General features: G+C 59.1%; 1 protein-coding gene and 1 long non-coding RNA gene across 5 annotated transcripts in view; one reads left to right on the forward strand and one right to left on the reverse strand.

Annotated features, from left to right (window-relative positions):
- The first annotated feature begins 316 nt into the window (after positions 1-316).
- LARP1 (La ribonucleoprotein 1, translational regulator) overlaps positions 317-13,902 on the forward strand; it is a 45,384-nt gene continuing 31,798 nt past the window's right edge. For 2 of the 4 annotated variants that reach the window (XM_080555840.1, XM_080555841.1), the window contains exon 1: positions 317-795. In XM_080555840.1, the coding sequence (XP_080411966.1) occupies positions 408-795 (388 nt within the window). In that variant the 5' untranslated portion in view covers positions 317-407. Of the gene's footprint in view, positions 796-1,364; positions 1,822-13,422; positions 13,442-13,902 lie in introns of those variants that run through there. The other 2 variants (XM_080555842.1, XM_080555843.1) reach the window with 2 other exon arrangements.
- On the reverse strand, positions 7,847-13,434 carry LOC308177946. The gene is made up of 2 exons (XR_013939515.1): positions 13,075-13,434; positions 7,847-12,209 (listed from the first exon to the last, which is right to left on the reverse strand). It is a non-coding gene; the product is annotated as an uncharacterized lncRNA (long non-coding RNA).

Below are 13,902 nucleotides of genomic sequence, written 5' to 3' on the forward strand. Positions count from 1 at the left end.
CCTCAGCGCTCCCCCCGCCCCCCCCGGCCCCTTTAAGCGCCCCCCTCCCGCGCCCGGCCGTTGCATCAGGCACGTGCGCGCGGCCGGCCGGCCCGCGGGGGGCGCGCCCCGCCCCTCTCCCCGCCCCGCCCCTCCCCTCCCTTTCCCTTTAGCCGCCGGCCGGGCGCGCGCACGCTCTCGGGCACGCGGAGGCCGGGCCGGGGCGGCGCGGTGCGCGCCCCCGCGGCAGTCGCGTGGTCCCCGCGCGTCTCCATATTGCTGCGGCCGGCCGGGAGGGGGTGGGGGGGGGGGTCGGGGCGCCGCCGAAGAGAAGGGAGGGAGGGTGGGGGGGGGGGGCACCGGGTAACAGCAGCGGCGGGGGCGCTCGGGGGCGCGTTCAGGGGAGTTCCCCCCGCGGGGGCGCGCAGATGGCGACGCAGGTGGAGGCGCTGCTGCCCGGCGCCCCGCTGCTGCCCGCCGAGGAGCGCGCCCTGGTGCTGAAGCCGCCGCAGGACGGCGGCCGGGAGAAGGGCGAGCAGCAGCAGCAGCAGCCCCAGCAGCAGCAGCAGCAGCCCATGGGCCCCGACGGCGGCCCCGCGGCTCCGCGGCCGCCCAGCGCCAAGCAGCAGAAGGAGGAGAGCAACAACCAGGAGAAGGAGAGCCTGCTGCGGGGCGCCGAGCCCGAGGAGGGCGGCGAGGCCGGCGGCGGGGGCGGCGCGGGGGGGCGCCGGGAGTTCATCGAGGCCCCCCCGCCCAAGGTGAACCCCTGGACGAAGAACGCCGCCGCGCTGGCGGTCAACGGGCAGTCGCCTCCAGGTAGGGGCAGCCGGGGAGGGGAGGGGGTTTGGGGTTTTTTTTTGGGGGGGAGGGAGGTTTGGGGGGGGGGGGGGTTGCAGCGCCGACCGCGCCCCGGCCGGCCGCGCCATGCGGCACAGCGTGGGGCCGGCCCCGCCGCGGCCTCCGGGGGGAAGGGGGCGGCGGAGGCAAGGGGCAGAGGTGGTGGGGGGGGGGGGAGATCGGGGGCTCAGGGGGGAAGGGGGGGGGGTCGGGGAGGGCGCTGGGGGGCGGATTTTGGGGGTGCTCGGCGGGGCCGGGGCCGGGCACGCGGCGGCGGCCTCCCCTTCCCAGCATTCCGCCGCCGCGCAGGCAACGTGGTTGCTTCCCCGGCTGGCGGCGAGCATGTGATTTCCCCGGGAGCGCGGCCTCCTCCTCCTCCTCCTCTTCCTCCTCCTCGTCCTCACCCTCGCCCCCCTCTGCCCGCACACCCCCGGGGGGGGGCTCCCCGCCCGGCCCTCCCCACGTGCGCGGCTCCTTTCTCTGCCCACCCGCCGCCCCCTCCTCCCTTTTTATCCCCCCCCCCCCCTTCCCCTCCCGGTATTGTGGGGGTCCGGGCGCGGCCCCTCGGCCACCAGCAGGACCCCCCCCGAGCCTCCCCTCCCTCCGCGGCCTCCCCTCGGCTCCCCGAGCCCCGGCAGCAGGGCCCTGACGCGGGGCCGGCATTGCAGAACTCCATTTTCCTCCACGGGCGTCGCCGCCGCCGCCTTCATCGCTCGCCCCTGGTGAAATCGCTGCTCGGGGCGGGGGACGAGGCTGAAGTTTTCACTTTTCATTTTCCTGGGCCTACCTCGGCGGCCCCGCTGCTGCCAGATGTGACATCAGGCTCCCCGGCGCGCTGGGGGTGTTTTTTGCAAGAGCGGCGCGCGAGGCTTGGCGCGCTGATTCATCCATCGGGAGGTATTGATCTCGGAAAGGCGCACGGCGCGGCGAGGCTCGGCTCGGCGGCTTCCCACCTGGAAAGCTGTCGGCGGAACGGTGGCGAGGAGGAGAAGTTCGGTGCGCCAGGTATAAACGTCCGCGCCCGCCGGGGGTCTGGCGCCGTGCGTCGCCGTCCGCGGCGGCCTGGCGCGCTGTGACACGCAGCTGGCCGCATCGCTCCTTTGTGTGGGAGCCGGGCCCCGCCACGCTCCCTGGAAATCAACCCAAAGGTGCAGGAATACAAGGGCGTACCTCCAAAGCCCGTGCAGGCGATTGCAGGCCCTTCGGAGGTCAGGACTTTTGGGTGCAAACCAGCACCGGGCGACGCACGCAGTGGCTTTGCGGTGCCCCGGATGATTTTTGTTGCGGTAGGGTGAGGGGCTAATCCCGCAGTGCATGGGGTTTAGTAGGGCCTGGCCCGATTGTCCCGCTATTCCCGGAGGGGTTCAAATAATGGAATTGGTTTTGTGACGCTTGGCAGCAGCGCCTGGTTCGTGCAGTGCCCCGGACGCTGCTGCTCGGCTCTCCCGCACTCAGGGCATTGTTTCTTCGGCCGCCTGCTTCGTTAGCAGAGAAAACGTGTCAGGCGAACACGGCTGGCTCGCTCCCACGAGAGGCAGGGTCGTGTAGCGGCCCTTTGCCCGAGTGCCCTCTTGGAGAGTTTGGGGGCCCCTGCAGAGTCTGTGCCGCTTTGGGCGGAGGGTTTCTGACAGCAGATGCTTGCAGAAAGAGGCTGGGACGTGAGTTTGTGCAGGGAACGTGCTGGTGAGGTGAGCTGTGGTCTTGCAGTGACCTCCAGGGAGGAGATCACCCAAGAAAAGTGGCTTCTCCGTACACTTGAAACGGGTTGGGTGCTCATAAATTGTGGAAGGGCATTACTAAATGTTCTTAGTTCTTAAGCATAGCCTAGAAAACCAGGGGTTGCAATCAAGCTGTGCTCCCAGCGCAGTGCTTGTGTGCAGAGGTCCTAAATATTGCCAGCCCTGATCCTGCCAGGGGTAGCGAGGAGACCCAGGAGCCAGCGAGTGTCAGGTCAGCTCTGTAAAGATGCAGAGATCCCTCTATGACTTGTTTTACAGGCTTTGAAAGCCCTAATTTTTTTATAATGATTGTATTAATCATAGGCCTGTAGAGCAGATTTAATGGACGAGACATGCTCCTTGAGGTGTTCACCTGATCTGTGTTGGAAGCAGTGCTTATAAAAGTGAAGGGATTGAGCTCTGGCACAGATAAAACAGCCGCGTTCAAGGTCGTCATGAGTTTTTGCTGCCCGTGCCTGAACACAGACGTGGAAGAGCTTGGCAAAGCCACGGGACCGTGCAGGTTTTTGAGGCGCTTGACTTCCTGCAGCTGAACGCCACCTGGGGAGGTTGGATGCGCGACGGGGGCAGATGCTGGAGAGCTGCCTGGATCTGGTGGATTAGGCTTCATCTGCAGGGTTGGACGGCTCGCGTACCTGCCGCAGCGGTCGTGGGGTACGCCGAGGGCTGGCAGCAAGGTCTGCGGTGGGAAGTTGGAGTTAGACGTTCCTGCTTGCTCAGGGAGGTGGACTGCCGAAGCAAAGCCTCTCCTCGCCGCTTAGCCCCTCCTCCCGAAAGCACGGCAGCGTGGCGTTCGGTGGAGCAGCCATCAGAGCGGGTCAGACGACAGCGATACCGCTGATGCTGGAAGCGGGGGCTCAGGCGCTGGCGGAGGGGCGCACCAGAGAAGCTCCCTGGCGCTCGGCGAGGTGCGCACCGCCTTCGTCGGCGTGCGTTTCGGGTGGGAAGGGGGGGGGTCCTTGGAGCTGTGGAGTAACACAGGAACGCATCCAGAGTGGCAAGGCTTGAGTTAGGACGTACTGCTCGTGAGGGACGCTGACAAGGCTGGTGACGGCCCCTCGTTTTTGCTCTCCGGTCATCAAGTAGCGAGGGCTGTGTGACCGTCCCCTGGCTGCGGGCGAGTTGCTGTACGTCCCCTTATCACGGAAAGCAGCGCAGCCGGAGCCTGACGTGCGAAGGCATGACGGGAGGGAGTGTGCGCGCAGCAGCGAAGGAAGCACTTTCTGACAAAAACAGCTTTGTGCTTTTGGCTATAAACCAGATTTGAAATGTTTTCTCCAAATTCTCCTATAGAGGAGGAGAAGAAGTGTGGCTTGCAGTTGAGACAGCTCGACCTTCTGGAACATTTTGTACTCCTCCGTTGTGCCCAGCACCAGCGCTGGTGATGACGCAAGCGTTGGTGCAGGCAGGTGTTAACAGCACCCCGTTTTGAAAACCTTCTGGATTTCTTTCAAGAAACGTTGCATCAAGGCACTTGGCGCTTCTTAATTTTTAAAGCCGTTTACGTCTTGGAAGTAAGAACACCCAGGTTTTAACGGCTGGCACCGCGAGCTTTGTCTGCGCTAACTTTTCTGCCGTTTTTCCTCCTGGCTGCAGACGCTCCGCCGTGAGAAAGCAGCACCCGGTATCTCCTGGTGGAGGTGCAGGAGGTGCTCTAGTTTCTTGAAGAGAGTTTGTTGCCTGCCGTTCGGCAGATGCAGGGGGAGGATAAGCAGTGCCTTGCAGAAGGCACACCTTAGTTCCTAGCAGCAGGCACCGGAGGTGAGCCGACTTCAGAGGGCGCCCGGTGGTTTATGGCTGGTACCGAGGAGGAGGCAGGGAAAGAACAATTCAGGAGTTTCTCACCCCTCGCTGACTAACTCCCCAAAGGGCTTTCCTTGAAACCAGCCTCCAGTGCAGGAGATAAGCTGTATGGGAAGCTTGTTTTACCCCTGGCATTTCTTCACATTCGGAGCAGACACGCACATCTGCCTGCCTGGGTATCCAGCAGGGTAGAGCTGCACACACCTATTTCCAAAGTGTTGGGCAATTCTTGCTCTGTCGTGGCACGTAATTGTGGAGCTCTTCTGGCTGTTGGTTGCAACAGAGCTGCTATCGCAGCAGGAGTCCTCCCCCCGTCGCCCCAAGTTTCCTCTCTGCCATACGGTTTTGTTCCGATCCCACAACTCGCTTTTGAGTAACGCTTCCCGTTTCGGTGGGGAGCACGAGGGCAGCTGGAACTCCCTGCTCCCAAAACGTGAAGGAAGGTTGGTGCTTTCCCTCCCCCGCATGCCTTTGCCCTTCAGCTTTGTGCTGGACCTTTGCCCTGTTGTGCACTGTTTGTTTCGGGAAGGCTGGGGAGCGCGGCGCGGCTGCTGGAGAGCTGACTCATGGGCCACGGTTGCTGGGATTTGGTGCTTTTTTTCCACCTGGACCTCTGGTTCCCGACTGCCAGCCACGAGGTATCGCCGGGTGATCCTCACCAGCCGTCCCTTTCACCCCCGCAACTCTTCCTTCAGGCGTTTTATCGCCTGTGATACTGCGGGGGTTTGCACTGGGATCGCATCTGGGATCGTGGGGCTGGACGGAGGAAGGGCGAATCGGGGCGCTGGGCTGCAGTGCTCTGCTCTGGCTTCCAAATTATGACACCCGATCCTTTCACTATGCTCAAATAGTGTGAAATTGTCCTCAGGGGAATGCCAAATGCCGACTTGGATGGAGTTAGGTTTCTCCTTGCACGCTTGAAACTACTCTGTAAGGAATCTCCAATCCCACCTTAGTGGTAGCACTCGTTTGGCTAAATAAGGAACGGGCGTTTTAGTAGAAAGCTGTGCTCTCCGCACCAGGTTAGATATTTTAATCCTTACAGTTACTGCAGCTACAAACAGCAAGCGTTAAAAATATAATCACCTTAATGAAAACGTAAATACGCTTGCATGCTGCCGGAGGATTGCGGTGTCCTTTGTGACCACGCGGCTCTCGGAGGAGCCCTGCTCCCAGCTCAGCAACCAGGTAAACCCAGGTGCAGCTGCCGCGCTCGCTGTGGGTCTCATAGGTAACTGGTGGCAGAGCTGGGAAGGCTTCTTGCTCTGCTCTCCCAGTCTGATTGGGAGCGGTGAGCTTTGTTCGTTCCCAGCCATGAGGCACGTTTACATGATGGCCTTTAAAATGTTATTTATCTGGTTGTTCTGGCGCCGAAGCCTGAACTGATGTACTACCAGTGGCTTGAATCTGTGTGCAGTGTGGTCTTCAGTGTGGCCACCTCTGCTTTTGCTGTTGTCTTCACTCAAGGCAGTGCTTCGGTCCCAAACTCATTCTGTAGGTCCTGGACCTCGTCAGTGATCTGCAGGTGGGGTTGGGAAATTTTTCTCCGTGCGCTGAAATAAAAGTGGCTAATGTGAACCTCCAGTAGCACGTGATCGAGCTGCGTGGCTTCAGGAAAGAGGAGAGGTAAAGAAAGGCTTCTAAGAAGTTACTGCAGTGTTACAAGAACTTAACGCAGCGGTTTGTGTATTTAGGCAACAATAATTGGTGACCAGAACAAATGGGAACTGAATTTGCCCTTGAATAAATCAATTATCGGAGTTCTTTGTGGGAAGAGTCCTAGGTCGGGATGGATCTGGGTTGGCTGGAGGGAGGCGCGGGTGCACGGGGGGTGCCGCAGCAGCGAGTGCGAACTGGCACGAGGCGTTTGGAACGAAATGGGTGTGATGGCAGTTTTAAGGCCGCACAAGACGTACGTTTTTTTGGGAAGGGTTGTGGGAACCGTGGCCAAGTACAGCGTCACCGTGTTTCCAAACATAGGCGCATCCTGTAACGGCAGGTTCCCAGAAAGCCCTCCTGCCTGACCTTCCTCTGTCAGGGCATGTGTTTGTACAGCGGGCCTGGGGGGCTCCTGGGGGCATGGTGCGTTGCCTTTTCCGAGCAAATCGGCGCCGCGCACGTGGTAGCTCTGCCAAACCCAGGATCACAGCGGGCTGGTGATGGAATTGCAGAAGCCATCCTGGCGGCCGCCCGGCCCAGCTCAGGTGTGAAGCTTGCTGTGGATTGTGCTAGGGTCAGGAGCTCTTCGTGCAGCATTAACGCTTCCTGTGCTCGAGGATATTCCGCTGGGACTTGCACGGAGAGGGAGGAAGGGCCCTGAGTTGGCTGGACTAATACCTGCATTAACAGCGGTTTACCTTCAGCGTCCTTCTGGGGCAAAGCTGACTTAGGAGCAGCCGCTTGCCTCGACACTTTCTGGGTTGTGGTGCCGGATGGGAACACGTGGCAGGCAGCGCTTCCCGGCGGTTGCGATGTTTTTTTGGTGTTGTGTTCTGAGTCATCCTATTTCTTTCCACGGTCACAAGTCGGAAGGACTGGCGGAGATCTCAGCTGCAGATAGCCTGGTGCTGGCGGCGTGTGGGAGGTGACCATGGCAGCCCTGGGTCAGCTGGAAGGCGCCGTTTGTTTCGGAGATGGCCGAGCCCTGACTGGGATGGCGGGGCTGTGACCGAGGTGTATCCGTGCAGCCCAGCCTGCTCTGGGCGCTGCGTTCCCAGGCAGCGAGCTCGCCTCCTTGCTGGCACCCCTGGAGGCAGCTCCGCAGCCTGCTGCTGCGGCAGGCGGAGCTGGGCTGGGACCTGGCGGTCTCACCACTGCCTTTCTCCGTCCTAGACCCTCTCATCAGAGTGTCCCCGGCCTCTAGCGAGGCCCAGGAGCAGAGTCCCTGCCCCAGGAGGGCGGTTGTGGAAGAGAAGCATCTCTGGTGCTCCACGGCATTTTTTTTCCTTTTTTTTTTTGTGGTGCAGAAAGAGCCCTTGGTGGCAGTGACAGCACTAGCCAGGGAGGTCCTTGGGGCACCTGGAAGAACCGGGGGGGCTCAGACAGAGCTTGCCAACATCGCTCACACCCTCGCCACGCCAGCCGGACTTCAGCAGCGATAGGAAAGCTGGGCAGGGAGGGCAGAAACGCGTGGCGAGAGGGCTCGGCACACACGTGCTCCGTGCCGGTGCCGATCCAGATCCACGGACCCGCGCCCGTCCCCAGCCTTGGCGGCTGTGGGGGGGCACAGCCCCGAGGGTCGCTGCAGGGTGGGGGGGCGTGGAGGAAGCGGCACCGGCGTCTCCAGCACAGTGCTGGGTGCGTTGTTCCAGGCGAGCGGCGGCGGCGCGTGCGGCGCTCCCGCAGAGTGACTCTGCAGTCTGCAGGGCATGGCTGCATGGCGGGGAGCGGCAGGAGCAGCAGCAGCCCCTCTGGCGGCGGGCGGCAGGGCACGGGGACAGCTCGCTTCTCCTCCTCCTTTCCCAAGGCCCTTTGGGTTTATTTTCCGCCCCCCCCCCCCACTCGCCTGTCGGGTGGTAGGTGGAGAGAACGGGGTGGGGGGGGGTCAGGGCTAGGTTCGGGAGATAGGAATCGGTCTGAAACGCTGAGAAAAGAGGTGAGTTTTTCCTGACCGAAGTATGCGGGGAGACAAGTATCGGGTTGGAAAAGCCACAAAAATGAGGAAAGGGGAGGCTTCTGGCGGTGGGAAAGGGAGAGGAAGGTGCGTGGGGAGGTCGACGGGAGAGGTTTGGGGGGTGGCGTCATACCTGCCCGGTAACTCAGAGGTGCTGCCGGATGGTGGGTACGGCGTTAAGTACCTCTAACTGGAGTATTTGCAACATCTCTTCAGCCTTCACGCTAAATTCACCCTGCTTCCCACCCCTCCTAACTGTGCCTTTGGAAGCGCCTGGTTAGGGACTAAATGAGCGATTATTGATGTACCAAATGTTAGTTGCCAAACTGCCTGGTTTGCACGCTTACAGATGACGGAGGCTGGCAAACAAATGAAATAGAATTTATAATTAAGTAAGATTTAACGTTTGATAAGCCAACACTCGCTTTATACTACAGGAAATTAGTTTCTTTGGATTCTTCAAGGTCAGATCTTCCATTTTTTTGTATGAAATGTTGCAAAAGAAGCGCTGAATTTATTCCTGCAGGACAGTTGAGATTCTCATTACAATGATTTTCTACCTTTGCTGGAGCCCTTCTGGATATTTGCACAGTCAGCACAGTGCAGGAACAATGTCTGCTTCTGTCAAGCCCCCTGAACCGAACAAGCCTCCTGAAAATAAAGCCCCTAATATCAAATTCCTGCGTGCCTGTAGATGGCAATGCCCTTGGTCTCGTCTAGCACAGGAAGAGATTTAAAGGAGTGGCCGAGGTACTTCGCTGTGTCTGTGTGCCTACAGGCGGCCACAAAGGGAAAACAGCAAAGAAGTGAGTGTGAGGAATGATACCGGTACACGCTAACACAGAGAAATGATGTGGCCATAGCAGCAGGCACTGAAATGTGGAAAAATGAATCCTAAAAATGTTGCTAGGAGCTTTTACTCTCTCTGGAAGAGAGACGATAGGGTGTTTGTGCTCGAGATCCCACCCCGTAAGACAGGAAGCGAATCACAGAGGTGGCTCCGCCATGTGCTCGGATGACAAAGCATGAGACTTTCCTGGCTGTAATCACATTAAATTTCAGTTTCCAATTCCCTGCTAAACCTTGAAAGCTCGGGGGAGTACCTAATATGATCTAATGCGTCTTCTGAGTGTGCGGAAATCCACTGCAGAGGGTCTTGCACTGAGCTGAGCAAAAGGGGGACCGATACCTTTTCGGCTTCCCAATCCCAAGTGAACTGTTATACTGCTGCTTTTCTGGTGGTGATGGTGGTGGGTTTTTGGTTTTTTTTCAAATCAGAGAATGCTGGATGTGACATTTGCACTCTGAGCAGGGAGGAATTTGATGCAAGTGACCCTCATCTTTAAAGCATAGAATTAAACCTGTAAGTACAACTTGGAAGAAGATTTGGAAGAGACGTACCAGATTACAGGCAGCCAACTCGAGTACTTCACTTGGAGTTGACATCTGAGTTAAGCTAATTAACAGCGGAGAAGGACGAAGGTGGAGGGTGATCAGAAAAGCTCTGAGTTTGATTAAAACCAACCAGGTAGCCTGGACCGGAGCGGGGAATGTCTCAGATAGGCTGCGAGCCTAAGGCTTTCAAATTTAGTTAAGGATTTTATTTGTTGTCTTTACTGTGCTGCCTCCTGCATCCTGCATATAGACTCCTTGCTTGACCCTCTACCTGCAGCACTGAGGTGAGAGAGCCTTGGGTGTCAGTCCTGGGGTTTTCATGGGGATTTATGGCATGCCTGCCTGGTGTCACGGGCATACCTCTGATACTGGGGCTGTTGGGGGATGAATTTGTGGCTACTGTTTGCCCAGTGGGGTGGTGGAGAGGTTCTCCTCCTCTGCAGGGAGAAGGATCTGCCTTGCTCACCATTTATCACGCTGTCCTTAGGCAAAACTTCGCTGTTGTGTGTTAGGGTGCCTGCCCTTATGTGCACGCAGAAAAGCGTGGAGCAGAGCAGTATGCGATAAGCCTGTCATAGGGAAACCCTGTCCTCTATCAGTTTCCATAGGGTGGGATCCAGCTGGCTTCTGGGCTGCACCAAAATGGCTACTGTAGTTCAACAAGAGTCTCTCCAAGCACGTTAATTTTGCCTGGTCATGCCTAAAACTTTACTGCTTGTTCAATGTCCAATAACTTCAAGAACCGTTTGGGGAGGGTGACTGTGGCTATGCCGGACCCAGGCTGGTGTAGGCTCCGTCTGGGCTGACCTCCTGGGGGGCTGGAGGCTTCCAGCAGTGTCACTTCAGGCTTACAGGTGATTAAGGGCCATGAGGCAGAGAGCTGGCTCACCACCTGCTTGATGGGAACGGTAATCGGGCTATTCTCTTGCTCTGTCTTTGAAGGTGCTTTCTCCGCGGCTCGTCGTCTGATGCGTGAACGGAGGGGTTGGGGCTGGTGGCTGGAGCAGCGCCGTGCTGCTCACCCATTTGGGGAGAGGGGAGAAGGGGTTAATGGCAGGGAACATCAGTGTTTGTTCTCTCCAGTACAGGCACTGATAAGTGGATGGGAGAAAAAACAGCCGTGACCTTACAGTTATTTTCTGTGTGTCTGTGCATATGTGAGCGTTGGGTTCGCAGGACTGTTTGTTTGGAGAGCGCTCGTTTTCTGTGGTCAGGCTGACCAGGCACATTCCTCCGAACCCCTCTGGCATCGCTGACGCCTGGCGAGGGGACCTGGGCCCCTCTTTCAAGCAGGTCCCCGAAAGGTGCTTTGGCCAGGCACGGTGCCGGTCCCGCCGGTGGCTGTGCTCGGGTACGTGCCGTCACGGCATCAGTCGGCTCCTCTCCCCTGCAGTCAGGAGGAGGCTTACAATCAGCAAAAGGTACCAGTTCAGCGGGGTGCGTGGTGTGAGTCTAAAGCTAGGGAGCTCTCTCAGATAATAATGCTCTCATTTTGCAGTAGGGGACTTTTTCAGGGGGTGTTCCCCTTGCAGCTCGGTGAGGCTGGAGTTCTTCATCCCTTTCCAAGCACATGAAGGTAGCTGGGGCACCCCAGGTGAGCTCCACCAAGGCTGCCATGGTCATTTCTGCACTGAAAACCCATTTCAGGTGTTTGTGGGAAATCAGTGCCAGAGCTCACGCTGCCTGGAGCTCGTCAGCCTCTTAGCGCAGACAACTGGGGTGTCCCCAGGTAGTGGCCCACCTGTGAGAGAAGGAACCGAGCCTCTGCTCTGGATGGAGATCAGAAAACCACTTCAGAGGGTCTAACAGTCTGGTCTAACCCTTGCAAAGAAGGGATTTGGGAGCTGATGAATGCTTCTGCATTTTTTTTCCTTCCATCTTTTTCTTGAACTGACCTTTGAGGCGTCTTCGGGCCTGACCGACATTGGTGAGCAAGACCTTTTATCTGGGTAGGATCTTCCACCCATCTCCAGCTTCAGCTTCCCTTTGCGGGGGTGAGGAGCCCTCTTATTACAACAGCCGCGCGTTGTTTGGAGGCGCTGGAGGTGGCTGCCCGGGCCTGGCAGCGGGGCAGGGTGGGGAAGAGCTGGGTGGCTGCGAGCCGGACCCTCCCCGAGCCTGCTCGGCAGGTAAGGAAGGAGGGGAGCAGGAAGCGAGCGAGATCTCAGGAGGGACGTAATTGGCCATGCTAATCTCCGGGGTTTGGGTTTCTTGCTTTGCTGCTTTTTCCTAGCAGACCTCGCCCCCTTCTCCGCCGCTTTGAAGCGGCCTGTAACTGTCTCAGGAACCTGTGCGGGCACCATGCGGGCCTGCGAGGGGGAGCCGGGGGATAGGATCCGAGCTCAGAAGTCGCCTGGGGATGGAGAAGAGATGGAAGGAACTCTGGTCTCTTTGCAGCAGATGCTGGACTGTGTAATTTGGACCTTTTCCCTGCCTGTGCTGTTAGCATCGGGAGGATTGCCTGTGTAGCAAATTGCCCGTGGAGCAGAAGTGAGATGTCCCCACTGGGTGGAAGCTCGGGTCTGGAGGAGATGTCCCCAGTGATCCTGCCGTCTGACAGCATTTCCCTGCCCTGGCCCTCTCCTGGGCAGTCTGTGCAGCCCCGCAGCCTCTGAGCCATCACGACCAAGCTCTGGTCACGTCCCTGCGTGACCTTGGAGAGGTCATTTTTATGCTCACATCCCAGTCTTTTGTCTGCAAACCACGGAGGGTGATTTAGTTGCAACTTCCCGGGCCCGAAGCCGGGGCAAATCAGCCGGTGCCTTCCCGTAGCTGGGAAGAAGCGCTGAAGGATGCGGGCTGCTCCGCTGCTCGTGGTGAGGCAGGGGCAGCGGGGATGGATCCTGTGGGAATAATTGTGGACCTTGCTGTGGTGCCAGCTCGTACCCCAGCGGGCAGAGGAGCAGCCCTCGCCAGGCACCGCGAGGCAAGGCGCCATGCTGTGGTGACACGAGGCGCGGGGGCTTTCCTGGGGTGCACGGGGCTGGTCCTCGGCCTGCGGCCGCGCCGCCCCTCTGGGCAGTCGTGGCTGCGGGTTGGGTGGCGGAGCAGGGGGAAGGCTCTGAAGGAGCAACGGTGTCTGAATTTAGCGCTGGAGTGTAGCTCGAGGGTGGGGGCTTGGGGGGGGGGGCAGAGCAATGTGGTGCCGCAATGAGCGGGGGGAGATGTGGGCTCCTAAATGGGCTAGCCTGCCTGGAGCTGTCCCAGATACCTGGATAGCAGCGGTGGGCAATGAGCCCCTGGGGAGGGGGTCTGTGTGTGCATGCAGCAGCCGTTCTCTGTAAATGCCCCAGTTTAACACACGGTCTCCTCCTCTGTTTAAAAATACCACCAGGCAAAAATTGTGATGCTGTATCCCCCCCCCCCCCCCCCCCCCCCAACCCCCTGCGCACCTAAAATAGGAAGGACTGCCCTCAATTTAGTTACGTTTCTTGGGCTTGCAGTGCTGCAGCTCTGGGTATTGGTGTTCAGAGCCGGTACCTCCGCGTCGTACCCACGCCCTGATGTGGCGGTGCTGAACGGGATGCTCAGCGCCCTCCCAAACATCCTGCCAGCTGCCGCGCATCCTTGACCTCTTCCTGCTCTCGCCTTTCCTCCACCCCCCTGCGCTGATAGCAGGGAGAGGCACGAAACTTCGCTTCCTCTGAGATGTGGGCCGCGAGGGGAACGCGCGGAGCCGAGCGGGATGTTAACGTGCTTGGGAAATACCTGGCTCGGCGCAGGTTGGCGCTGTGACGGAGAGATCGCCACCGCCTGTTGTAATTATAATCCTCCTGCTAAGGCACCGGCTCTAAGCCTTCCTGGTTTTTGGGCCCAGGGTGAGAGACAAAAGAGCCTGCGAGAAGGGGAAGGAAATGTGAGACCACAGGGCCCGAGTTTTCTTGCATCGCGATAGCGGCGCCGTCTCGCCCCTTCCCGTTTGGTTGCCTGGGGATGGTTTTGCATTGAGCTGGCACGGCGAGGCTGGGCGTAGCGGGGAACTCTGGGGCAGTCGGGGCAAAGCTGCCTCTCCTGCGTGGGGAAACCTCAATCGAGTGGTGCGGAGCTGCTCCGGAGCATCGTCCCCTGGCCTGCGGTAGGGTGCCTGCCTTGGGAGCCTTGGAGGGAAGCGGGTGGGGAAACGGTGTGTGTGCTGTGGGAGAAAGGCCTGGGGCAGGTGGGCTTTCAACGCTGAGGCTTTGCCTGAGCAAAAGCTGTGTGGTCACTGTGTTCGGGTCCTCTGTGTTTGATTTGTAACCTTCAGGGACTGAGTGGGGCAGGCAGCCTCGGTCCCGAAGCATCTTAAACGGGCTCCTTGGAGGCAGCCCCAGTGATCTGTCTGTGGCCTGTCAGCCACGCGTGTTTCTGCCGCCTTCCTCCCATGGCTTTCCTGGGAAAGAAAGTGCTGCCAGATTTAGGCTTCTCTTGGGCACACCAGGTGCTGCCTCTAATTGGCAGGCTAATTTCTAATCTAGTCACTTGTGCTTGCAGGGAAGAAGGCGTCCCAAAGGGATGTTGTGCCTGGCAGTCCCTGCCGAGCCCTGCCTTGTGCGCATC

Source organism: Anser brachyrhynchus (genome assembly GCF_964034855.1).
Source record: "Anser brachyrhynchus genome assembly, chromosome: 14".
Taxonomy (NCBI): Eukaryota; Metazoa; Chordata; class Aves; order Anseriformes; family Anatidae; genus Anser; species Anser brachyrhynchus.